The 25,791-nt window shown below is 45.9% G+C and overlaps 1 protein-coding gene across 2 annotated transcripts in view; it reads right to left on the reverse strand.

Annotated features, from left to right (window-relative positions):
- Positions 1-1,850: 1,850 nt before the first annotated feature.
- PDE9A (phosphodiesterase 9A) overlaps positions 1,851-25,791 on the reverse strand; it is a 53,578-nt gene continuing 29,637 nt past the window's right edge. The window contains exons 7-18 of one of the 2 annotated variants that reach the window (XM_063393122.1): positions 25,118-25,202; positions 20,890-20,971; positions 18,656-18,730; positions 15,566-15,652; positions 12,521-12,625; positions 11,338-11,420; positions 9,048-9,204; positions 7,197-7,310; positions 6,429-6,533; positions 5,580-5,708; positions 5,286-5,381; positions 1,851-3,708 (exon numbers count right to left, since the gene is read on the reverse strand). In XM_063393122.1, the coding sequence (XP_063249192.1) occupies positions 3,658-3,708; positions 5,286-5,381; positions 5,580-5,708; positions 6,429-6,533; positions 7,197-7,310; positions 9,048-9,204; positions 11,338-11,420; positions 12,521-12,625; positions 15,566-15,652; positions 18,656-18,730; positions 20,890-20,971; positions 25,118-25,202 (1,169 nt within the window). In that variant the 3' untranslated portion in view covers positions 1,851-3,657. The remainder of the gene's footprint in view (positions 3,709-5,285; positions 5,382-5,579; positions 5,709-6,428; positions 6,534-7,196; positions 7,311-9,047; positions 9,205-11,337; positions 11,421-12,520; positions 12,626-15,565; positions 15,653-18,655; positions 18,731-20,889; positions 20,972-25,117; positions 25,203-25,791) is intronic. The other variant, XM_063393123.1, reaches the window with a different exon arrangement.

The raw sequence follows: 25,791 nt of genomic DNA on the forward strand, positions 1-25,791 counted from the left end.
GTTTCCCAGGCTAAATGGTGTGGAATTGTTCTAACCCATTTCAAGTTCAGCTTTGATCACAAGTGCAGGTTAGCAGTGCAAGGCTGGGATGCACCTGGCACTCTCATGATGCTGAAAGCTGCAACAGAACTTAGAAAATTCTCAGTAAGACACCTACTGCAAACTGAAACAACACTGAGACACAATACCCACTCTTATTCATTGGTCTAGGGGGAGAAAAGATTAAATCACACTCCAGACATCTGTCTCCCTGCCTCAAAAAACTTAATTCTCATGCTAAGTCTGGTTTTAAAATGTCACCTTGAAAATGTGTGACATTTTAATGGGCTGATTGCCGAGATTCTCAAATCCTTTAATTAGCATATGAATCACAACGTTAAATATTGTGGGAACAGCATAAGAATCTAGAATTATGAGAGAATGTCTTGCATTTCCCTTGGTTAAACATATCTTGGGAGGACTGTCTCATAGAAATCTAATATTACAAAAATAAATGAGATTTTTAAAAGTACTGTGGTATTCCCATTTATACCATTAGCTGGTGGTGATTGCATGGTTGTTTTATTTTATTTTACAGCTGCCTGTGAAAGCAGCCTGGGTGTTGCCTGTTCTTTCAATAACCCCCACATCACATTACAGCATCACTGCAGCACTACTGCAGCCCTGAGGATGGGTTGCATTCCCTTTTTCCACATTCCTGATGCAGCTCCAAAAAATTCAACAGTATTTCATCAATGCCTTTTGTTCATCTCTCTCCAGTAAACAGTTTTTTTCGTTGCTTCTAAAATTGGTGGAGGCCAAAACAAACCATTAGTTCCCGAAAATCCTTCATTTACAGAAAGCCAAGGAGCCTGCAAGAAGCTCCTTTCTGCCAGGGTCCATGGCTAGGCTGGTTGGAGTTGAGCACATGGACAAATACTTGCTGGATTAGGGTCTGTGGGTAGAGAAAATCCTTCCAGCTGAAACAAAACTTCCTCTAAGGATCTAACTCCTAAGAAGTTTTAGTGGGAGGAGGGTGCAGTCCAGTTTGTACAGCAGGTTTTCTCATCTAATGTGAGTAGCTCAGTGCAGGAGCTGGCAAGGCCTATGCAATTGTTCATGGCTCATCTGCCCTGGGAGCTGATTTGTGACGGAAATCCGCTTGGATGGAGATGGTAAAATTGATTTACTTGTGCAGAAGTAGCGAAGAATTCCACAGTGGAACAATCCGGGTTGCAACATACTTTAGATTATAAGATTTAGTAAAGAAAAAGGGGCATTCAAGATGGAAATAGCTTTTACAAGAATTCCTTATTGCCGTATAAGGGGGAAAAATTGAGCAGGATATTGAGAAGTTATTGCTGTTTCTATTGAATTAGCTTTTTCCTCATGCTCATCCTGATGCATTTTCCTGGTGCTCATCAGGACAGGTGTTCGTTTTAGAGACTGGCTGGAATGAAATAAAAAAGATACAGGACCAAACACCATTGTCATCCTATTACCTGCCTTTGCCACCAGTGAAGAGCTGCCTTCCATCTCAGTCTTGAAAAAAATCCTGACTTCATCTTTAAATGACTACCTTTAACAGGAGAAAATTCACCTCTTTTCCCTCTGCCTTTTATTATTTTCCTTTGTTTTTCGTGCTTCTTAAACCACATAATTCAGACTCAACTTTCCAGCATGAGGAGTCTGAGGGTAATCAAAACTAGGGTGTAGTTCATCCATTCATGAAGATGTCTGTGTGAGTTGGAGCTGGCCCTGTGCTTGGATCTTTCTATTTCCCTTGGGATCTGTTCAAATCCAGGGGTCAGAGCCCTTTCCAGTTTGCAGCAGAAAGCCCAAAACCACACAGAAAAAGCTGCTTAAGGGAGGAGACAGCAGGCAGAACTAGCTGTGAGTCTGTCCTGGGTGTCTGGAAACTTCCAGGTAGGAACAGAGCAGAGGGATGGAAGTTTTGAGGTAATTTGGATCTCCCTGAGAGACTGGAGAGTAACTGAAATAATAGTTTTGTGCTAATGAAAGAGACCAAACATGGGAAATGGCACTGGGGGGAGAAACGAGAGTTAAACTCAGGATTAATGTGCAGAAACAACAGGAGAATGAATCTGAATTTCCAGAGCAGGAGGCAGGATTTGCTATTCAGGGCTGGTACTGGAGACCTGCCAGAGGGGCTGAGCTGCCTAAAGTGTTTCTTGGGCTGTGGGGGGAAAGGTTGGCCCCCTCCTGCTCATCTTTCTGACAAACCAGCTGCAGCTTTGGGCTTTGCAGAGCTGGGGACCCAAGGGGAACCTGAGCAACATCCATGCCTGTGAGTGCCAGTGTGGGAGATGCCAGCACACCAGGATGCACAGAATTCCTGGACCCAGCAGCCACACCATGATGGGGCCTGAAACCCTCAGGGAGGACAACCTCTCCCAGCTGGGAGAAACCAGGTGAGCAGCATGGCTGAGGCTTGATTCTCGTGGGGGATTTATTCCAGCCTTCCCTTTGGTGAGGTGGTGCACAGGAATCAACCCCAGCACTGTGTTCACACAGCTGCAACACCCGGGCAGAGCTCGGCTCCCAACCATCCCCAAACCACCAATGGAACTGAAGCTCTTCATGATGTACCACAGGAATATTTCTAAGGCTTCTCCTCCAAGGAAAACCACCCCTCCCCTCTCCTGTACAGCCCCTTCCCTTGTATTCATAACGGGAGCATTGATCTTTAGGAACATGGGCAGTTCTCATGTGAACACATACACAAAATGAAACAATAGCACCCATTTCTGTAGAAGAATATATTATTTAGCAGATCAGTTTAAAAGTAATAATAATAAAAAAAAATCTGTACATCTTTGAAGGTGTCTCTTGTTGGGGTTTTTTTTGCATCAACAAGGATAAAAATGTGTTTGCACCATCGTTTTTTCAGCTTTGTGCTCCCTTCCTTGCTCGTGCTGAAGGATCTCATGGTGTCCAGCCACAAAGTGACCCTACAAACTCTCAAAGGTTTCTTCTGATTTCTTTTAGTGTAGAAAAAAAAAGAAAATTGCATCCACTATGTTGGGCTTCTGAATGTACTGTGAACACTATAAAATTCAGGGAATAATGAAGAGAAATGTGTCATTAGGGCCTACCAGGCAAACAAAAATGTATGCCAGGACCCTTGTCAGTGTCTAAGCATCTGGTGAGCTGTGCTGTCATTAGCAGACTGCTGTACACATATAGAGAGTATCTTGACTAAAACAGCTCCTGGTGCCAGTGGATCATTTCCCAGAAAAGGCTCCTTAGCTGAGCTCTGATTTGTCTCTGGTCACCACGAAGGCAGATCTGCTGAAGGTCAGGCAGTGTCCGCAGGGAGAGTCCTGCTGGGAGCCTGGGGAATCCTGCCAGGAGGCTGTGGAGGGAATTCAGGAGCCTGGGGAATCCTGCCAGGAGGCTGTCGAGGGAATTCAGGAGCCTGGGGAATCCTGCCAGGAGGCTGTGGAGGGAACGCCGGAGTCTGGGGAGCGCGCGGTGTCCGACGGCAGCAGCACGTCTGTGAGGGGGCTGCAGGCTGTGGATCCATCCCTGCCACCTCTCCCTGCATGGTCCCACTTGGATTTTGACGTAGCCACCACCTCTGCTTGGTAATACAGCATTTCTCAAACCAGAGTAGCATCAAGGCTTGTGGTTTGTTTGTTCAAAGGCTGTTCTGTCTCACTTTTCGGTACTGCCGGTCGTCAAACCTTCACTTTTCTGTTTCTGCAGCTGGAATGAAGAGCAGAGCAGGATTAATCCCCCCTAGTCACACTCACAGTGCTGCTTTCCAGTGCTGCTGTGAGTCCCACACTCAGCTCTCCACAAGGCACATGCAACATTTCCTGGGAAATAATAGGCTTGGAATATCACAGGCATTGTTTCATCCAAACAGCTCTGGATGAATGTCCTGGGTAAACAGAACTCAGCCTTTCTCATCAACGATCATACTTGGCTCTCAGATTATTAATTAAGTCCTCTTGTTTCAGAATATTTCTGAATTCAAGCATCTCCTATTTTTTAAGACCTCTTGTGCCCATACACTGTAATTAAAGCTCATCAGTTTGTATAAAAATGCTGTTTTCACAGCTTCTGTAAACCAGAAGAAAAATCTCAGTTCAACTTGAAAGATGAACAAGGCTCAGAAAGTCTGGCAGTCGTATTTGAGTTCTTTTGCCCTCATTTGAGAAATGCTCCTGTCTAAATGGAAAAATGCCTGAAGGACTTTGTTCTCCTTTAAACTTTAGTGCCCTCAGAGCCTGTGCTCTTTGATCAACAAGTCTCAGTCAGTGCTTGAGCTGCTTGAGGGGCTTTTTGTCCAAAGCACTTAGGAGGAGGTGGGAGCTACAGCAGAGCTCCTGTTCCACTCATGGATGATCAAGTGAAGGAACCTTCACTGCCCACATATCAAACAATATCAGCACAAATGCTGCTCCAGGGCATTTCCCAACTCACTTTAATGATGGAGTGGCTCACAGTACGCTGCCTGCAGGGTGAATTTTTTCATGTCAGAAAACTTCCTACTCTGTGATGCTGTTTGGGCAGGTTTTGTCATGGATCTATCAAGGAAAAGAGGCACTGGAAGAGGTGTGCAATAAAGGAGTGCATTGTCACAGGCTGCAGGGAGCTGGACCAGCACTGAGTGCTGCCCTGGGCACTGGTCTCTGCCCTGCCAGGCTCCTGAGGCAATGCAGACATGCTGAGAGACAGCAAATGCAGGTCCCTGGAATTCCCACCTCCCCTGAGCCTTACAGCATGAGAGATGCTCTGTACATAGGAGTCCCCAATGGGCAATGAAAGGGCTTCACTGGTTGTGTGTTTAATCCTCCCAGGTGCTTTACATGACAGAGTGACTCCTCACAAGATGCCAGGCACATCCTTGATGACACACACGTGACTGGAAGTTCCACCCCAGAAAATAAACTCATCCACTGGTGCTGCAGAGCCTGGAACTGCCCAGCCCCAGAACATTTTGCAGGCAAACTCCTTCCCAAGGTGGGGCAGATCCCTCCAGGCAGAGGGGTTTGCCAACGTGCTCCCTTCAGGGGGTTATCCCTGGGGTCTGTGCCTTGCAAGCAGCTCCTTTCCCCTGTCCATACTTGTGTGGTTCCTGGGGGACTCTGCAAGGACAAAGTTTTACTGCTTGTGGCACACACCCCTCTCCAGCCAGGTGTAATGAATGTGTTTCTCAGGATAATGGTTATGCCACAAGCATTCCCACTGTTTCAGAATTAAGCTGCTGCTTAATTATAATGTTTGGTTTATTCAGTTATGATGTTGGCTGTATCAAGGAGATAATTGGAGTTTACCTCTTTCATAGCGTCATCTATCTGTTTTAATCCCTCGTAGTGGTCCCTGGATTCCCACAGAGGCTGGAGCATCACCTCCTCCACTTCTGGGAACAGCTGGGTGGGAACAAGAGAAAGAATATCAGCATTTCCTTTTGCATTTCCTTTTGCATTTAGCTGTACATGCTGAGAAGGGGCTGGCAGGCGGGGTGTGGAAGGCACACCCCCGTTTCCCTGGATAACCAAACACCTGGTGGGGCAAACACTGGAGCTCTGCTCTCCCCTTCTGTGGCTTCTGGCCCTGGGTGAGTTTACCTTTGTCACTGTCTCGAACATGGGGATGAGGACGAACTTGAGGAACCCAATCTGTGCCGTGGGTTTGGTCACTTTGTCGCGGTCCATGAACGGCGCCACCGGGAGCCCCTCGGATTTTTCCCGGTCACTCTGGAACAAACCCGGAGATACCAAACATTAATCCTGTCCAGGAGGCTGCCAGGAGAGTGATGCACCCTCGAGCAGACCAGCAGCCCTCAGACACAGATCACAGAGGTGTCTGAAGACAGCACAGAATAGTGATGTGCTTCCCCCAGGCCAATGTCTCTGCTTTGTCGAGAGCAGCATCAGAATAAAGAGAATTCCCTTTTATTTCTGCTCAGCACCAGCATCAAAGCGTTCACCTCCAGGCTTCAGAGCAGCTGATTCCCTTTGCAAACCCACTGGACTTGTGAAGTAAAATACATCAGAGCATTCGGAAAGCTGGTAATGGCTCCTGTTCTCTCAAAGAGAAGGAACAGTTCTGTGATTTCCTCATTGTTCTCCAGAGAGTGATTATTTTCAGGTATTCAACCAGAAATTGCATCTTCTTCTTTACTAATGAAGTTGTAAAAACCAGTTGCATCCTCTTGCTTACTGAGCAGGTTCTTTTGCTGGCATCCTTCTCTTTCTGTAGTAGAAGCTTTCATGGAATCATGGAATTGTTTGGGTTGGAAAGGACCTTAAAGATCACCCAATTTCAACCCCCTGCAATGGGCAGGGAAACTTCCATTAAACCAGGTAGCTCAGAGCTAGAACCAGACAGGGCTGTCAGACAGTGAAGCACGTGTGGGATTTGAAAATAGCAGAAAATGGTGAAATTGTGCAATCGCATCTCTCCCTCCCTCTTACCTGCATAAAATACTCCTCCAGTAAGCAATCTACCCAGGGCTCTGCTACTTCCATCGGGCGGACTTCATTGGAGATGTCACAGCATTTTATCAGGACCATCTTCAACTGAAAGGGGATAATACTTTAATGCTGCAGCCCTAAAGCCTCCCTTCTTCTCCACAGCCCCTGTCCTTGCAATGCACTGGGAGTAATGCTTTCAACCAGAAAAGGCAATTTCAGGATTAAACCAGAGGTCTTAAATGATCTGGATCCTTTCCCCCCCTCTCTCAGTTGCTCTGTGTAAATCACTTATCCCCTCTCTGCCTCAGTTTCCCCCTCTGCAGCACCGAGGTGTGTCACAGTGGGACGTGCACTTATCTGCTGCATGAAGAGATTCAGTCACAAGTGACCATTGAGTTTTTTGTGGAGCACTCAGGGGCAGCTGGGAAGAGATTTGCCTGGAAATGAAAGACAACTGCACTGGGAAATAGAGGAGACTAGAGGTTTTACTCTTGTGGACTTTTTTTGCCCCACAGATGATAAGAATTTTCAGCCTCACAGAGTAAAATTTTTTATTTTCCTGATGGGACTTCAGGATTTCTAAAACCAGAATAATCTATTTAATATAGAGCACTTCCAAATTCTAATTATTTTTTGGTGGGGCAGAGAATACAGTAAGGATTCTTTTTTGATAATATATATTAAATCTGGGTTTTTAAACAAGCAAATGTTAATCTACAAGCTTTCACTCTGTGCACAGAAAAATAACAATCCACAAAACCTCCTTACACAGGTCATGTGTTCTTCATTTGTGTAATCGAAGTTTTCCATTTTTTCCTTGAAAGAGTCCAGTATTTCTGCATGTCTCGCCATGTCTGTAGCCAGGATTAATGTAATTATCCCCTAGCAAAGAAAACATGTTCACATATTAACTTGACATTCCTGACAAAGTCTGCTATTGCAAAGCCAAGTAGGGTCTGCCTTGCACACAAAATGCCACAGATGCACTGAACTGCTCATGCTGGAAGGGGAAATTTCTGACTTTGAACTGCCAAGGAAATGGGAAGAGGGTCATAAAGAGCTTGTGGTACATGAGCATCATGGTTTTATGTGATATTCCAGAGTCACTGAGGTTTTCCCTTTCTGATTGACTAATTGTAGACAAGCAAACTGTACAACAGGATGTTAAAAGCCACACTCTGGCTGCCAAGATCCACTTTCATCTCCTTGGAAGGCACCGTGGGTTTTGCTGCTGACTCTTAGAGGCCCTGAGACAAAAATCACAGTGTGGGTGCCAGCTGTGCCCATCCTCTTTCGATTAAGGGCTTTGAAACACTCAGATGTGGACAAGGAGCTCTGTATCCTCCTTCTGTGCAGAGATTATGATGGGAAAACATGTGGTTAAATTAAAGTTGTGAGTTTTCACACAGAACAGTCCATTTTGGGCCTGTGACAATTTCCCACATGCTGGCAGAATCAGGGACTCCAACCAGCCCTTATGCTGCTTCTTCACTCGGTGTGTAAGGAAGGTGTAATGTGCAAATTAAAACTGAATTTTGGCCCTTAGAGCCCTAATGGGAATTGTAACATTGTTCAGTGCCTCAGAGATAACTGTGATGACTCCCAGTGCACCAGGGCCTCTTCTGACAGTACAAGTGCTCTGCTGTTGCAAATCTTTTCCCCTTTTGAAGCCCCTCTTAAAATTAATACAGTGTTCCCTTAAAGCATAAACTTCTGCCCTGAGAGCTTAATCCTTCCCCAGTCAGAGCTAATTGGCTCCTCCAACAGTATAAATATCCACCCCCAAAATGTCAAAGGCTTTAACAGTAAGGATGTACTCATTATTCCTCAGCAATGTATTTCAGGGAGTGCTGCTGTGGAAATTTTCCAAGAATCTCTCTCAGATCTTTCCAGTCTGAGGGGCTTTTTGAGCCCTGCCCTCCAGGGAGAATGAATCACTCTCACCGTGGAGCAGGGAGGTCCACGTGTTGGGAAAGATGAAACAGGAAAGTCTTTTAAGTATGATTGCTTGGCAAAAGAATCTGAGAAAATGAAACATCTAAGTGAAATAGAAATGAGAGCTGGTTTTGATGTATAAGATTCCAAGCCAGTCAGTTACTGAACAACTGGAAAGACAATGGTTGAGTGGGCTGAAGGGAAGATCCCTGTGGATTGAACAATGTCCTTGGCAAACAGAAGGGATGCTTCTGCAAGCTAAGGAGTCCAAGGGTTAGGGAGACCCTGACAATTTGGCAGAGAAGAAAAAAAAGGGGTCTAGAAAGCAGCTTTTAGGGTTTAAAATGTAACACAGTATGGTAATGCAGTGCTTCTAACAGGTTGCATGTAGATTCTATAGGATTTGTGTCTTTTACTGGTTGGATGTTGTAAATTAGCATATTCAGGTCAGAAAAAGATATAATGTATTGTAACCAGAACTTAGGAGTCTTTCAAGCACGTTTTCAGTTGTGACTGGCAATTTTAAGCTGGCTCTTCTTACCCAGGACCCCAGATTGCTGTAATTTCATCTACAGCAGGTTTATTAAGAGCCCCTTGGGAGTCCTGCATCTCTCGTCCAGGCTCTCACATCTGTGCGTGTTGACAGCCTCAGGAACAGCACGTGCAGGGAGCAGCATTCCTTACCTGTCTTATCTGCTTGAACTGGTCCTGGTCCACGTTGGAGAAGATGTTGCATTCTGGCTGGGAGATGATCTGGAAGGCCACGGCGCAGTGGTGGTTCTCCAGCGGGGAGATGTCGTTGTAGCGCACGGCCAGCTCCGTCCGCGCGTTGATCTGGTACCTGGGGGCAGGGAAAGCCGTGAGGGAAAACACCCCTGGAGACTGCTCCGAACTGTGCAGCCTCCTGAACCTCCTGGGGGAATTGCCAGGGTCTTGCCTTGGAAGGATCTACCATAGGGCTTCCCTGCCTAGGCTGAAAGAGAGGATTTCCCCCGTGGTGCAGAACTACTGCCAATCTACCTTGGATTGCTTCCTCCATTGGCCACTTAACCCTGCCCACCCCAATTTTTCATCCATCATCCCCTCTACAGGTCACTGACCTTTGCCTTGCCCCTTGTACCACCCCCATGCCCTTAGACCACTGGTCCCTGAACCCTATTTAGGCCTGTGCACAGCACATGGCCAGGTCTTTTTGTCCCCGTCTTGGGTTATGTAACCAAAAAAAAAGTGTATTCTATTTCAAATGTGTATTCTATTTCATCTGTTGAAACCAGTTAGGGAGATGTTTGTGTTTTTTTTCTTTATCTCTTGTAACTCTAGGGGGAGGAGGGTGGATGCCTTCTGATAACAGACCAGCTGTTAAACCAGGTGGGGCAGTGTTTCTTATCTCTTTCACCACTGTCCACCCTTGGGGGATATCTTCTGTTAATGGGCCATTAAGGCTCACCAGTGACATCACACATTACATCATCCCATTGGGAGATGCTCCACCCAGTGGGGAGGAGCCAACCATTCCCTACCCAGATAAAAAATGGGGACACAGGGACCTCAGATCATCCTCTTTTCCACTGGATTCTCAGAGGACGACTGGACTTATATCAGCACCACTGAACCTGTCTACAGGATCATCTCTGCTCCAACAGAACCACATCTGTCACTCCAGGAGGATTTATTTGGACTGCTTCCAATACCCTGCCCAACAGGGTGTCAGGTAATATCTCTGTCTCTGGCAGGGTTTTCCAGGACTTTTGTTTGCTTGCTTGGTTTTTTGTATTTATATTTTTAATATTCCTAGTAAAGAACTGTTATTCCTATTCCCATATTTTTTGCCTGAAAGCTCCTAATTGCAAAATTGTAATAATTTGGAGGGCAGAGGTTTTACATTCTCCATCCCAAGGGAAACTCCAGTTTTCCCTGACAGATACCTGTCTTTCCAAACCAAGACAGTCCCTGATCCCTTCAGCGAGCTGGAATAAACCTTGCTGGAATTTACCATACAAAAATGCCCTTCTTGCCTCTCCTTGCTGAGCCTCTCCTTGTGGCCTGTGTGATTTGTGAGCCTGACTGCTTTGCCTGAATTCTCCCCAAGCAGCTTTTCCACAGGAGATGCTTGTTGGGATATAGGTAGCAGCTCCACCACCTAAAAAAGCACATTGCTACTCCAAACCACTCTGCTTCTTCTTGCTTACATTCTTTCCAAAGCTTATTCAATTAGCTGCACCTTTGGGTGGTTTTGGTTGTTGGTATTAAATCGGATTTTCAGAGGAAATAGATATTACTTTAATATAATCTCAGGTGTTGGTTCCCCTCAGTCGATGAACATTCACCCAAAGGGGTTTGTTTTTCTTTCTTCTTTAAATTTTACCACATTTCTAGTTTAAAATGACATAGAACAAAACCAGAAGGAACACCTCTTCATGTTCAATTCAACCCCCACTGATGGCAAATGCAGAGATTCTCACTGATCCCAGTCAGAACTGGGTTCTGCCCTCATTTAATGAATGGTTACCAATAAATGAGATTCTCTCTCTTTCACATGCACACAAAAGTGTCTGTGGGCCAACAGCAATAATTTCCTCACATGAAAATAAACAGAGTAAAGTACACTTCATGATTTATAATTATGAAATAAAGTGTAAGCTAAATCTGCCTTTCCATTTCAGTGTAATTATTCCATGATAATAATTTATAGCTCTGTTACCAGCTGTCAAGTATTTCACCTTCTTTTCTCAGGAGTTGGGGGTAAAAGTGTTGGAACAGAAATCTGAAAAAAAAGATTTTCCTTACAGAAGCAAGGACAGCTGGGAACCCCAACCCAGACCTGAGCTCTGCTTTGGCCCACGTGTGAGTGACCAGCAGGGCCTTGGGAAAAGGTCAGGCTGTGAGAAGGAAAACCTGATCTACCAAAAAATGCCAGCCAGAGTTACCTTCCCAATAAATTTTAAGGGAAGAGAAAGCAAGAGAAGAGACTCACGTGTTGTTATAGCCAGGATGGTCCAGGTCATGGCACACTGCTGCAGTCATGAGAATCAAAATGTCAATCTGGGAAAATTTCTCCTGTAAAATATGAAACATGAACATAGTATTATGATTTCTATTTCCCCTATCCCTGTAAATGAACAGAAATAAAGAAACCAGACATATTTACTTTCTAGAGAAAGGCAAATCTGAGCAAAACGAAACATTTTTCCTTAGCTTAATTTACTTCAGTCCAGAAAGAGAAATCTGCCTTCCCTTCCAGTAAAAATGACTCAGATTTGCCTTTGTTGCATTAAATAACAGCAGCTCAGAGGAGGCAATTTCCCTGAAACTTGCTATTACTGCAGAGATCATGTAAAAGCACTGAGACATTAGTACAGTCTCTTACAAGTCATTTGAGCACCCTGATTAGTTAAAGGGAAGGGCTGGAGGATGGCTCTGTTGCCATTACAATCTTTATTAATGACAGTAAGGAAAAGAAGGAGAAAAATCAAATATTGTGTTCCCACAGCTTCTGAATAGCATGGACTTACATTAAAGCAAATTTTTCTTCAAAACTGCTACTGGCAAGAGAACAGACTTAGGCCAATAGCTGATATATGTAACTATGGAGAAAAAGGGGGGTTTAAAGTGAAAAAAGGCAGGTTTGTAAAGAATGAAATTATATAGATACAATATATAGAATATATATATAGAATAATATATAGAAATGAATATATGAGTGCAGCTCATCCAGACTGTGAAATAAATTGATGCTTATAGTTTTGGACAAAATAAAGGTCAGATGTGTGTCCTGCATGCAACACATGCCAGGCTACAGGACAAGCACAGGTAAAAGCACATTTTTGGAGAAAACCTCTAGTGGGAACATTTTGTGTGCCAAACAAAGAACATACCCACAGACCATAACTCAGTAGGGGTTTGGCTGTCATTCCTAAACATTTCACTCCCCCACAGAAGGAACTGTGGACATCCAGGAGGTGAAGTCACCTTCCCAGCAGCCTCAGAAAGCTGTGCAGGTGCTTGGGTCAGCAATGGGATGGGTGAGTGAGCAGCCAGAGGTGGAAATGCAACACCTCTCCTTGTGTGCCCAGGGACTGAGCAAGGGCAGCCCCCCAAAAGGTCACTTGCAAGAAAAGGGGCTGAGGTTTCAGGCTGGAGATGGAGGGGGGCTGTACCTGGAGGCTGCAGAGCGAGATCATGCTGTACATCATCTGGGTGACGCAGAAGCAGTGCCGGAAATTGTGGAAGGGGTTGTTTCTGTAGTTGTCGTGAATGCACAGCTGCAGAGAGAGGGAATGAGGCTGTCAGAGGTGGCAGAGCTGTTTACCAAGCACTGCATGTCCTTAAAGAGGTCCTGTGGGGCCCAGGATTATTTCTCTGCTAGGACAGAGTGGCAGCACAGGGCGTCTGACAATTTCTGCCTTCCTGGGTGAGATTTGTGTGTTCCAAGAATTCTGTGAGCTTTACCAGCAGGTAAAGCTCACAGAAAATCCCCTCTCACACCAGCCAGCAATGGGCAAACATCCCAGCACAGCTGCATCTCAGCCCTTAAGAGAGGACTCTCTGCTCTCATGCTGAATTCCTATTTCAAACCTCGCAGTGGCTGAATGGTGACCTTGGGGACTGTCAAGGGCTCAGAGCCCAGCCCTGGCCCCCTCTCCTGCTGAATACAAACTGCAGTTCTGATACCCTGAGGGCTGAAACGTGGCTGTCATTTCATTTGCCAGAGCTCAGAGGTGGCACTTTGGGACGTGCTGCTTGGCAAAGAGAAGATGTGAATGCACACCAGGCTGGAGCACACCTGGCTGGGTTTTCTACACCAGTCAGCCTGGGAGAGATCGAGTTGTTATGGGCTCACACGAGCCATTGTTGTGTGGTTTAACTTTCTACAGATCCTGGCTTGGTTGCCCTCATTCCACAGGCAGGATAAAGCCTGTCTGTCCCTGTGTCCTGGCTAGTGCCAGGCTGGTTTTTAGGGAGGCTGGCACACCACGGTCATGATTCCAATGCTCCTCTGCTTTCCTGTCCCTCACAAAGCAGCCAAGAGTCAGCAGCACTGCTGGATCCTTCTGCTGAATCCTCCTCCATAGCCTGGAGCCCTCATGCACATGCTTCAGTTACTGAGCTGAATTAATGACATGGACAGAATTCCTGTCCCCTTCCCCAGCTAAATCCAGTCAATTTACTGTAGGAAATTAATGTAGGAAAATCCAGTAGGAATTTTTTCAGGAGTCCTCACACCCCATCAGGATCAAACACTTTAACCCATCACCTGACTTCTAGGAAACCTCAAGGCTCCAGATGAGGTCAAGAGAAATGTGGTGTTTCAATGCTTATTCAACATTTGCAGGTTTCATTGCAAGAGCTGCACAAATTATCCTGCAGCAAGGATTTTAGGAACACATTTCATTCTTTTAAAATGACTTAGGAATAGCAGGACATGGCTGTCAGCCAGGCCCACAGGACAAACCTGCATGGATGTGATGCACACATCCAGCCCAGGGCATCCCTGGGGGCTCCTGACTCAGAGCACCGAAGGGGTGGAGTGACTGGCTGGCATTCATCACTCTCCCCTCCTCTTTCTGGAAGACTTCTGTAGCCATTGGATGTGGGAGCAAGAAAGCCAGGATAAGCACGAGGTGGCTTTTTCTCTCCCACTTGAGTTCAAAGTGATGTCCACACTGTGCCTGGGGAAGTATCCCACTAGTAAAAACCATCTTTCTTTCTGCAAGAAGACAGGAGACCTCACCCTGTCTTATCTTTGCAGAAAATACACAACAAGCTCCCCTTTTGCTGCTCAGAGCAAGGCTGTCTTAAATGTTAGTGGTGACAAATTGCTCGGAGACACAAGCCATGGGAAGCTGCCTGCAGCAGTGCGTGTGGGTGGGCTGTTGGTGTGTGTTGACATATCACCTTGCTTCCCATGTTTTTGGGCTGTGAAACAGGAGGAGGAGAGCTTCTGCTTGATCTACTCTGTGTTACCCTTGTTTGTGTTGGGTTTCATCCCACCCCTTGTCTTCAGCTGCTTTGTAAGGTCAGCACCACCCAGCTTTTCATTTGCCTTCTTTGGAGAGATTTACCAGCTTTTGATCATTTTTGGTGTCTCCTTTAATGCAGTTGTATTATTTTTCTACAAAGGCTTCACCAGTGCTGGGAGTAAATCTCAGGTGAGCCTCCTGCCTTCTGTGGTGACATTTTATCCTTTATCCCAGGCTCTGCTCAGCCTTGTGCCTCATTGTCTCCCTCCTGCAGCAGGACACCAAGCAGTGACAGCACCCCTGCCACTGAGCCCAGTCCTTTCTTTGTCTTTTCCAGACACCTCCTGATTTTGTGACATTTTTTAGGAGTCTGCATCCATCTAAAACAGTGTCCTCTACTCTCTGCTAGCTCCTCAGGGAATTAGAAGAGATTAGTGAGATCTAAGTCTTTAGTACAGGAATCCTGTACTAAACATCTAAATTCATCATCTGTATGATGAATTCACACCGAGATGTTTTTAATTATTGTCTCAATCAATTTGTGAGACACAGAGGTAAGTTTTTGCTAGTTTTAATTCCTCAGGCTATCCCTAGATGCTTTTAAAGCAATGGTTAAAATATTTGCTGTTCTACAGTTCTTTAGGAACATGATGGCTTTTTCCTAACAAAGCCAATATATTCTTCAGCTTTTTAGCAAACACCTTCTTCTCCTCTCCCTTGGACCTGAAAACCCATTGCTTTTTAAATATTTCAGTGTTTCTTCCTTAGACATCTCACTTTTGGTATGATCTCAGCTTTCTCACATTTTGCATCTCTGCAGCATTCTCACATCAAAGACTGAAGCAAAGAAAGTTACCTTCTCAGCAATTCCTTTTCCTTCCTGACTTGCTCTTTTCTCTGCTCCCTGTGATTCAGTACATTGAACGATTATTGCACTTATTGGCACTTTTTAGCTATATCTGAAGGCACTTGTCTTGCCTCCATTTACAGTAGGTATCGAGAGCATTCAGCAGAAATGAACTGCTTTCATTAACAGAAACCTCAGCAAAACAGTTAAAAAAGAGTCATCTGTGACCACAAGAATGCAAATATTTTCTGAAGTACTGAAATTTTAAGGATTTGTATAGACTGACTGCTTTCATTAGGATTACTCATGCAAGTCATGTTAATTCCATGGCTAAATGCCTCGTTACTGATTTTTAATGTGAAAAATTGCGAACACCAGGAAGTTCAAATACTCACCAGCCACCTCTTCAATGTGATAGGGTTGATGTTGAAGTCTTTTACCAGCCCAAGGTCGTGGTACATGTGCTCCAAACAGCTCAGCATCTGCAGCCAGGAACAGGCAGGTTAATGTTGGCTCTGTAAATATCCCCTGAGGACACCCTGTGAAGTGAATTTCCCCCTTGCAATCATCAAATAATTGCAGAGCCCTCTTTAGATGAAAGAAAGATGTTCAAAGATTGCATGATTAAAGACAGTGCAAGAGGGGAGACAGAGAGAGCCTGAAAAGCTTTTTGAAGCAGACACGCTGCTGTTGACTTCACAGGTTTTGTGCAGGGCTTTGAATATCACACCAGCACTCTTCAGTAATTGTGATTTGTGTGCATCACAGCAATTCCTGCTCACAAAAAAAAAGTGTTGCCATTTTTCTAGTTCAGCTGGGATGTGTCCTATTGCTCAGAGAAACCAGTGGGAGCTTTTCCCTGGCTGTACAGAAGTGCACCATGCTCTAGCTGAATAGAAAATGACAGCAGAAAATAAGAGATCCCTAAAGAAACATTTATTTCTGACATTTTTTCAATGCCTTCTTTCTTTATGGCTTCTTGTGAGCTCCTAACTCCACTATCTCAGCTCATATTTCCTGTTTAAAAGATTTCCCATTATAACCCTAAAAAATTGCAGCACTTTTGTGATTATCCCCCTCATGGAGACTCAATGAGTCCCAACAGCTGAAATGCAAGGGCAGGCAGCTCTTCTGAGACAACACCTCCTCTACAGTGGCAAGGGGGCTGCAGGTGATTTAACACCACCCCTCACATCTAATCTTGGCTTGAAAGAGCTGAAAACAAGATATTGATAACCTCAAGTTTACCTCAAGGGTGCTCAATAGCTTCCAGCAGTCAGAAATGAACAGGTTTCCTGGAGTTCAGGAGTTCAGGTGGAGATGCATTCCCATTTCTGAAGGGGGATTTCCAACATTCCCAAATGTGCAGGGGGATGCAATGTGGCCATTGTGTCAGGAAATGCAGTTCTCAGGCTGTAAAGCCATCCAGGGGTTTCAACATGAGCAATGTAATGTCACAAACACAGCCCTGGAGGCATTTCTAGTCAGTTTTCTGTTATTTAGGCTCTTAGAAACTCACCAGAAAAAAAAAATTTAATCTAATGAAATTTTATATTTAGCCAGGGAATAAGTATAAGTCATGGAGTAACAACAGGGCTGATTTTGAGTAATCCAAACAGGAAGAGACTTTCCTGCAAGACCTGAGGGACAATGCCAGGAGCTGAGTTCTGCTCAGATCACACAGACAGCACTTTGCTGAAGATCCCATTGTCCTGCTAGGATATATGTTTTGCAATACTTCCATAAAAGACTTTCCAAGACAATAAACTTTATCCAGAGGTCCAGAATTACCCTTAGAAATGCAGCTGTTGCCAAAAGAGCTTTAGGTGAGTGACGAGGCAACTCTCAGTCCCAAAACTCCTGCCCCCGAACACAGGAGAATCTCAGTTTTCATGTCTAGCTTTTCTGGCCAGCAGCAAAAGCTTGAAAATGGGACTTTTGTAAGGCTAGAAAAGTGAGGGGGCATTTGAGGAGGAGGACCCAGGCTTGCTGCAAAGCTGTGTTTACTGAGATGCAGCACAGCACATTATTCATTTGCTTGCAGAGGACGGAGGTTTGTGACCTGCCTGCCCCACATGGAGCACGTGGGCAAACACTCAGTGCCAAACAAGCACTGACAGAACTGAAATATCCTCTGTAAACATAAAGCAGAGCTAAGAGGGCGAGATAAACCCATATGGTGCCGGGCTCACCACAGCTTGTGTGGAATCTCATTTCTGAGCAGACTCCTCCTTGCAGGGCAAGTTTCATCTCCACACCCTCCTGTTTGCCTTGCTCATGCCACCATATAACATTTCCTGTCCCTCTGAGTGAGTTACTGTGCTGAGGTACTGTCCCCCAGCCCACAGGAAATTGTGGATGATGGGTTTTGTCTCTATTTATTCTTTCTTAGTAGTCAGAACAGCAATAATCCAGCAGTGTTGTGGTGCACCTGCCAGGCTGTGATTCCCTATTGCTGCAAAGACCTGACAGGCATTTATGGGGCAAATAAAAGGCATTTATGGCCAAGGAGCTGAGAAAAGGGGCTGCAGAGGGAGCAGTGGCTGCAGAAGGGAAGCTCTGCCAGCCTCAGCAAACGGGAGATGGACCTAAAGCCACCAGAGAGTCCTTCTGCTGCTCTTCCAGACACAGGAAATGTCCTGAAGGGACTGTGCTGTTCCTGTGGATGGGGTGTGGGGTGTTTTCCCTTGTCATGCTGAGCCAGAATTACTCTGTGTGCACAACCTCTGAGCAGGTAATTAGGGTGATTGCTGCTGGAACTACCCAAGCCTTCTCCTGGAAAAAAAAAAAACAGCACTAAACCCCTGGTTTAGTCCTGTCCTCCATTATGTTTTTCTCAAGTGAGGTTTGCTAGTATTTGCTAAATCTGGTTTTGCATTATATGATAAGCTGTCCGTTCTTAGCGTCCTTCTCCTTCACACTTCTAGAGGTTTACACATAGACCTTCCAGAACCTTCTGCAGTGCAAGTGATGAAGCATGAACAACACGAAGAGCAGTAAGAAAAAGAAGAAAATGAAGCCATAAGGAGATACTAATTGGCTGTGAATGCAGCCTTGCAACGTCTTCAGAACAAACTGCAGAAAAACCCCTCAGCTGAAGGGGTGTGAATCAATGCCTGCACCTCTGCCTGCTGCTTTATTGATTTGAGTGGAGTTATTAATGATGTGCTTAAGCACACACTTCACTGGGGATTGATTTGTTCAGATAACATGGTAGGAGAGAACTCATGTGGCAGTAATGACAGTGCACCAGTTGAGGGACTTCACTAGGAAGAGATTAAAGAGCAAATAAAGAGGAGCTGGAATAGGATAAGCAGCATAATTCACCTGGCATCTGCTAGGAAGAAGCACTGCATTTCTGGTGTGCTATGGAAATAAAAATAAAGGGGTAGAAAAGGGGGAAAGCCCTGCAGACTGTCTCCAAGGGCTCTTCTGGCCTTGCTGGCTCTCAGAAAGTGCCAGCCCAGCTAAGGTGGCATCCTCACCTCGTTGGGCTCCCACAGCCAGACGTCAAAGGTTGGTTTCCGCAGAGCCTCGATGGTCTCCTGGGACAGCATGTACTGCAGACAGAAAGGCAGCAGGTGTGAGCAGGGGTGTCCCTGCCATGGGAATGCTACTGGCACATCCTTGGGGCTCCCAGAGCTCCATTCATGAGGGCTTTTAGCCACTTTTCCCAAAGAGAGAGCAAATGATCCCTCCCTCTGGCCACCCAACCCTCCTCACCCTTCCTGCCAGCTGCTCACTGGGGCAGATCCTTGTGGAGCAGAGCTTGAGAGAAAAGGGAAAATGGAATTGTTCAGGAGAGGGTCATGGCTAAATCCAGCACAGGGAATCAAAGGCTCAGGGCACAGACCCATCCCTGCTTCTGCTGCCTGCAGAGCATCAGCGGCACCCGAAGCTGCCTTGGGGAGGGGTGGTGTGAAGAGTCTCTGTTACAGTGCTAAATCAGCGCTGGTGGGGATGATATGTTTATTTTCAGATGATTTATGCTCTCATTTCAAGTGTTTTTTCAAGAGTGCCCACGGTTTCAAATTGGTTGTCAGCCTGCAAGATTCAAGTGATTTTTTATCATTACTCTCAGAAGCCTAAAACAAAATCAAGCTCATTCACCTGTTATGGCTATATACAAAATGAAAAGAAAAGGAATGTGCAGGGTTAAATGACACAGGGGTATCAGGACTCTGCAGATTCATCTTTTCAGATCCAGTGGTTTTGAGACTCAAAAACCTTGTGGCTTCAATTGGCTCATTTACCATGGCTGTCTCTAATTTGGGTTTACTCTCCTGAGCAGGTGAATGACAATTTCTGAGCCATCAAATTGTTTGATACTTAATCCAAGGAGGAACAACACAGAAGATTAATTTTTTTTCTTCAGAAGGCAAGGAGTTTTACATTTGCATACACAGTGCACATTTAGTGTGTCTTTCTGCAAGAAAACTGTGAATTAGCAGTACAGATCTGGTATTGCAGTGACATCTTCCTTCAGCCTCACTGACATTGGACAAATCCAGCACCTGACAACTGATAACAAATTTTATAAATCTCCAAAACCCCAAACTCTCATGAATTTTTGTCTAGGAATAAAGCAGAAATCCAAACTACCTGTTTACTCTGCAGTGGGTCAGTGCAACTCTTTGTAGCCTTTATTCTTAATTCAAGATCCTAATGCAGCAGTCCATCAAAGCTTAATCTGACATAGATACTTAGAAAAAAAACTGGCTTAGAACTGATGTGTTCTATGAAATCATGTGTCAGAGTCAGGAGCTCAAGCCTCCTGGGCAAAAGTTGATTAAAAGAAATGGAAGTCCCACAGTCTCTGCTTCAGTGTAGGTCACTTTTACCAGACAGAGCAGAACAAACAGAATTTACTGCTCTGCTGGGCTCTGAAGACAAATGTGCACAGAGCTGTGTCCATGACAGGCACCTGCATCACACAGGACCGTGAGGATCCAGGGTGGCTGAGCCAGCTTTGGTGTGTTCAAGGAGATGCGTGTGGTTAAACCACGATTTGCAAACGTGTGAGCTGGTGTTTTGCCAAGGTCTGAGCTGGGCAGGCACAACCAGGCAGCTTTTGATAATTCTGTGGGCAAAGACTGCCAGTTCTGGGACCACAGACCCTGAGCTCCTCATGGTTTCAGCCTCATTCATCACTGTGGATTCGTACTTGTACTTGCCTGGGGGACATTTTTCTTCCAGCATTTCTGTTTTCTCTAGCAAATACACTAACTCATTTTCACAGGGACAATGAATCATTTTGGAGAGGATCCAATGTCGCATTTTCTCTTCGTTTCCCTAGGTGAAGCATCCCCATAAATTACTTTTTAAATTAAAGAATAATCTATTAGGAGAAAACAGGCAGCAGCACTACTTTCAATCAGAACCCAGCATTACAGGGTGCTTTTGATTGTTGCTATGAGCGTGCAGAATAAACAAATATAACTAGACAAAAGAGCATTAAATGTTGATGAATGCACAATGTTCATTAACATTTCCAACACTAATGAGCTTTCAAGCATTAAAGACTACTGAGAATTAAACTTTAAGTCACCGTGGGCAACCGACAGCTTTTTCCATAGGCTCACAGGAGTTTTGGATCAGACCTTGGGTTTAGAATAACTGGGAATTAATGGCTAAGGAGTCACAGATTGTAAAGCAGCCCTTGATCAGGATGGCAGCCATGCAGCAGGAATATGGGAGGAGCAAGGATTTTGTGTGGTACCTTTGGGTAGGCTGGTACATCCCGCCGGGGAGCTGGCCTCTTGTTTTCATCCAAAAAGCTGTACTTGCAGGGACAGTTAGTCCTGAAATGAAATATTCATCTCTTAGCATTGAGAAAACAGAAGCACAGTGCCTCAAAAAGTGCCACAAGTGCTCTGGTCTCCCAGCAGCCACCCCTCAGAGAACCACCCCACCCCACAACCTCTCTGTTTCTAATGCAGTGTTGTTCAAAATGCTTTGAAAGTGTGATCCCCCTAAGGATTTTCTCCCCATGTGCCAACAGCCCTGTTGCCCTTTCTTGGTCTATTTGCATTCAAGAGAGAAGCATCTGAGTTCAGGCATTTATCCATGGATACCCAACCACTTCTCCTTAAACCAAGGAATTTCCAGTGAGCAGCTCGCTGTCCATGGCAGGCATCCCTCTCCAGGGCTGCCAGGGGCCACCTGGCCATGGGCACGGGCACACCTCTGCTCATTTACTGCTGCAGGCACCTCTGAGCCTTGCTGCAGCCCACGAGAACTTCTCCTTTGATGGTTTGACCTCTTTGGCTGCTGCTCCTCATGTGGGACAGCAGCAGAGAGGCACCAGCTTGGCTCTGCTTGGGTCCCTGATCCTGCAGAAAGGGAGCCACTGCCAGCAATTACAGGTAATTAACACTTGCCTGGTTATTAACACTGCTGGTTATCTACTCTTTCCTCTGCATATGGAAAAGCCAAGCTGGTGCTTTCCCATCCGAGCAGAGGCCCAGGGGGACCTTATCACTCTGCAATTCCCTGACGAGGCTGCAGCCAGGTGAGGGTCGGGCTTTCCTCCCAAATGACCTCAAACTGTGCCAGGGCGGGGACAGGCTGGACACCAGGGAGAATTCCTTCACTCAATGGGTGGTCAAGCATCCAAAGGGGGTGTCCAGGGAGGTGGTGGAGTCCCAAACCCTGGAGGTGCTCAAGGAAAGTCTGGACGTGGCACTGCGTGTCCCTGGGCTGGGTGACAAGGTGGGGGTCAGGCACAGGTTGGATTCCATGGCCTTTTCTCATGTAGCAGGGCTCTTCCCAGGTAGCTGTCCACATGGGCTTTATTAACTCTCATGTGAGGCTGATCTTCCTGCATTTTGCATTAATTGAGCCATGGAATGGTGTGGGTTGGAAGGGACCTTAAAAATCATCCAGCTCCACCCACCCTGCCCTGGGGAGGGATGTTGCTCACTGGGTCGGGTTGCTCAGGGCCCCATCCAGTCTGGCCTTGAGCATTTCCAGGGGTTTATCCCTGGAGTCCTAGCATTTGGATTGTCCTCTCTCAGTTTGCAAGCCCCCTGCCAAAGGAAGCAAAAAGAAACCTCCCAAAAGAAGCCAAGCAAAGCATTCCATTAACTCAGTTTGTGCATTTTTGATTATTGTATTTTGCATTGTATCTCTTTTGAGTGATTCTGTTCTCTGCTGGGAATTAGTCCAGGTCTCTTTCTTCCTCTTAACATTGATGTCTGCTGCCATTTCTGGTGGCAGTGTCTGAATCCTGTGAAAGTTATGTCATTTTACAGCTCATAGTGGCCAGCTGACTTCAACCAGCTGCCTTTTCCTGCCCTGTTGAAGGAGATCCTCAGTGGATGAAAAGCTGCCTTAATAGTTTCTAAAGCTGTTTCCTCAGAACTCCACTGTGTGGGGTATTAGTGGGATAAAAATAGTGAGATTGGGGCATTCCTTGCCCTAATTGGAGCTGACTGCCAGGGTTAGCTGAAGGTCAGCCAGCTATCTCTAATTCCCAGCTGGAGCAGGATATTGAAGCCTTCATCCCAGCACACTGGGGAACACACCAGAGCCAGGATGCATCAGACCTTCACAAATGTAAAACTGTATCTGCACATGATCATGATTTTAAATGACACCATAATGCTATTAGCATCTGCCAGTGGCGAGTGCAAAAAGCAGACAAGCAAAAAAAAAGCAATTTGAGGAGGATGCAAATGGAGCTGCTTTGCTCTCCTGAACAGAGAGATGCACAATTTGCTGTGCTTTTATAAATCTGGCTGCCCAGCCTTACTCTCTCACTTGGTAATGTAACAGCAAATATAAGAATAGGTAAACATCCATACAACTGTGTACACTGTGATCCTGTTGAAGGAATACAGGCACTCACACAAGTTTATGTACATTAATTAGGTTTAGGTGGGATCCCTAATTGCAACCACCATGCATTATCTAGCAAATGACACTGCACGATGGATGACAGGGCTAAATGAGAGCAAATACATTTCCACTTTCCTGGGATGCCTCTGTTCCAGCACATATCTCATGCCAACAGGAAAGAGCTTGCTCAGCCACCCTGGAGTGAAGCATCCCTGGGCTGGGGTCACCTCAGGCTGGTGACCTGTGGGGCTGTGGGGCTTGGGAATAAGGAACCTCAGCTCATTCCTCAGCAGCTCCTGATGGGAGCCACCCAGGAGCATCCTCTCCTCAGCCTTGTATCCACATCCAGCTGCTGCTTTGGGTCCCAGACCCACAGGGTGTGCAGATAATCATGGGCAGAATTCTGGGCAGGCAGGAGGAGCTTTTGAGCAGCCGGGAGGAGGGAGATGCAGCTCAGGGTAACCCTGAGGAGCTGTGACAGAGCCATATGGACACAGCACCAAAGTGATGCTGAGCAGAGCGAGTCCCCTCCTGCTGCAGCCAGAGCAGCTGTGAGTGTGAGCTCAGAGCAAGCCTGGGTGGTGTCTGTGCCCAGCTGAGCCCCACACCCATTTTACACTCAGGTTCCCAGCCTCACACCCTGTGCTGGTCTCTGGCTTTTGGAGCCTGTCACGTCTCACCACGAGCCCTGGGTGAAGGTGACACCCCAGCTGGAGCTGGCTGCACTGAGCAGATGGAACACCCCCCATCCCAGCTTTTTTTGTTAACAGGTTGTTGTTTAGAACACAAAATACAGATTGGAAGGTGGCAGGATCTGGGATGGGAATTTTAGTCATGGCTGCTGGGACAGTCTTGTACTTTCTGAGGTGGTGTGGTGGCAGCTGAGGGAACACAAACTTGCCACAAACTTTTTCTGGACCTAATTCCCCGTCCACCTGTGCATCACTGTTCTGCTCTGCCAACTCCCTGCCACAGCTGAAGGAAAGACACATGGGCACACACGTTCCTCACATCACACCCAGCACAAACCAGCACACATGCTCCTGCATTTGCTGCCAGCCTGGGCTTGGATTTTTCTAATGAGATTTCTCCACACACCCTAACAAGAAATGATGCAAGTCACAGGGCAGACTGCATTCCACCCTGCTGGGATAAATCTGAGGCACACATCTGAGGTTAATAATGTTACTCTGCATTTATGCTAATTTGACAGCTGAATTTGGCCTTGGACTTCATGGGAAGGAATTATCATTGTGCCTCCTGACATAGCTGGATGGCAACATTTATAAAAGAGAGTGATTATAAAGCCTGAATCTTTTAGCACATCTCCCACTGCCCTCAGTGGGAAACAGTTTTGATTAAAGGTCAGACAATTTGACCCTGAGACTGTCAAGGCAGGACAGTTACATTTGCTGAGAAAAATCCCCTTCACCCTCATTTTGAGCAGCATGGTCTATTCCTCTCCAGCAACCTTCCCAGAAGCATTCCCAAAAGCATTCCCAATCTCACAGGGATGATTTGTTTGTCCTAGCGGGGCACTTCAGTGACACAGGGGGCATTTTCCAGCTGAGACCACGCACTGTACAAAATGCAATTTTTTCTGCTGGTGTTTTAATTACAGCAAAACTGAGCTCCACCAGCACAATGAGCCCTTGCATTAGAAAGTAAATTCCCAATTTCTCGTTGCATTTGAAACAGATGATTTATAATAGCATGAGATCATAATTAGAGGAGCTGCTACATATTTATTTGGTAATTTCCCAGAATATATTGGAGCTGATTCGAGTGCTAACCGGTTCCCAACCAAAGGCTGCACTGTGCAGAAGTTCTTTTCTCATTCTCTGTCTCTCTCCCAGTAAATCTGCATGAAGAATTCCCATTCTGTGTGGTGACAAATAACTCCCAAGACCTTTTTCTCTATTCCCATGGCCCAAGCTAATTTAACTGGTGAATGGCTATAAATCTGCAAATGGTAAATCAAAGCCTTGATGGTTATTGGTTTCCTTGCTCTTTTACTTCCAAGCCCAGGAGATAATTCTGTGGAAATGTTGCATTAGGGTTTGAAACCAGTCTCTTACAGCTGTGGTTAGGTCCCGAGCAGAACTCACCTGCTGCTCCTTGCTGCCATTTCCTCCCTCATCTTTTTAATGTCGCGCTTGCATTTCTCGATCTCCACCACTTTCAGGCCTTCCACTGTCAACAAAGGGAAACAACAGGGCTGTTACCATGGCGAAAAGTCGCAGGATCTCCTTTCACAGCAGTGCAGAATTTCAGAGAGCCCTGCCAGTGGGGTTATCCAGCTCTCACAGGCTGCCTCGGCTCTGCCACGAGCAGGTGCTGCCAACTGGAAACCCACGGGAATTCTCTGCTGCCAGTGCAGAGATAACAACCCCTGGATGGCTACAGCATCTCTGCTCTTCCAGCAGCAGGCAGCCCCTGTGGTGCCTTCACTTCTGGGCTGTAGAGCAGGAATGAGAGGAAATCCTGGGCAGGGAAAGACCCCACTCCCGTGATGGGATGGTGAGCGCGGCTATGCACGGTAGGATTAGAATTCCCATTAGGATAAAAGGATTGACTTCAGGAGTTCCTGCAGAGCATTAAGGAGCTCCGAGAGGCATTGCTGGATACAGAAAGAACAAAGTGAGAATGCAGGAGGGAGGGAAAAATGTTGAAAATTCGGGTCTAATGATAGATCTATTTTTTTTTTTAAACTATTGAAATCCTGTCACTCCTTTCTGCCGATCAATTCCGTAATCAAAAGTTATTTCTACATGCAGCACAG

This window comes from Prinia subflava, chromosome 3 (genome assembly GCF_021018805.1).
Source record: "Prinia subflava isolate CZ2003 ecotype Zambia chromosome 3, Cam_Psub_1.2, whole genome shotgun sequence".
Taxonomy (NCBI): domain Eukaryota; kingdom Metazoa; phylum Chordata; class Aves; order Passeriformes; family Cisticolidae; genus Prinia; species Prinia subflava.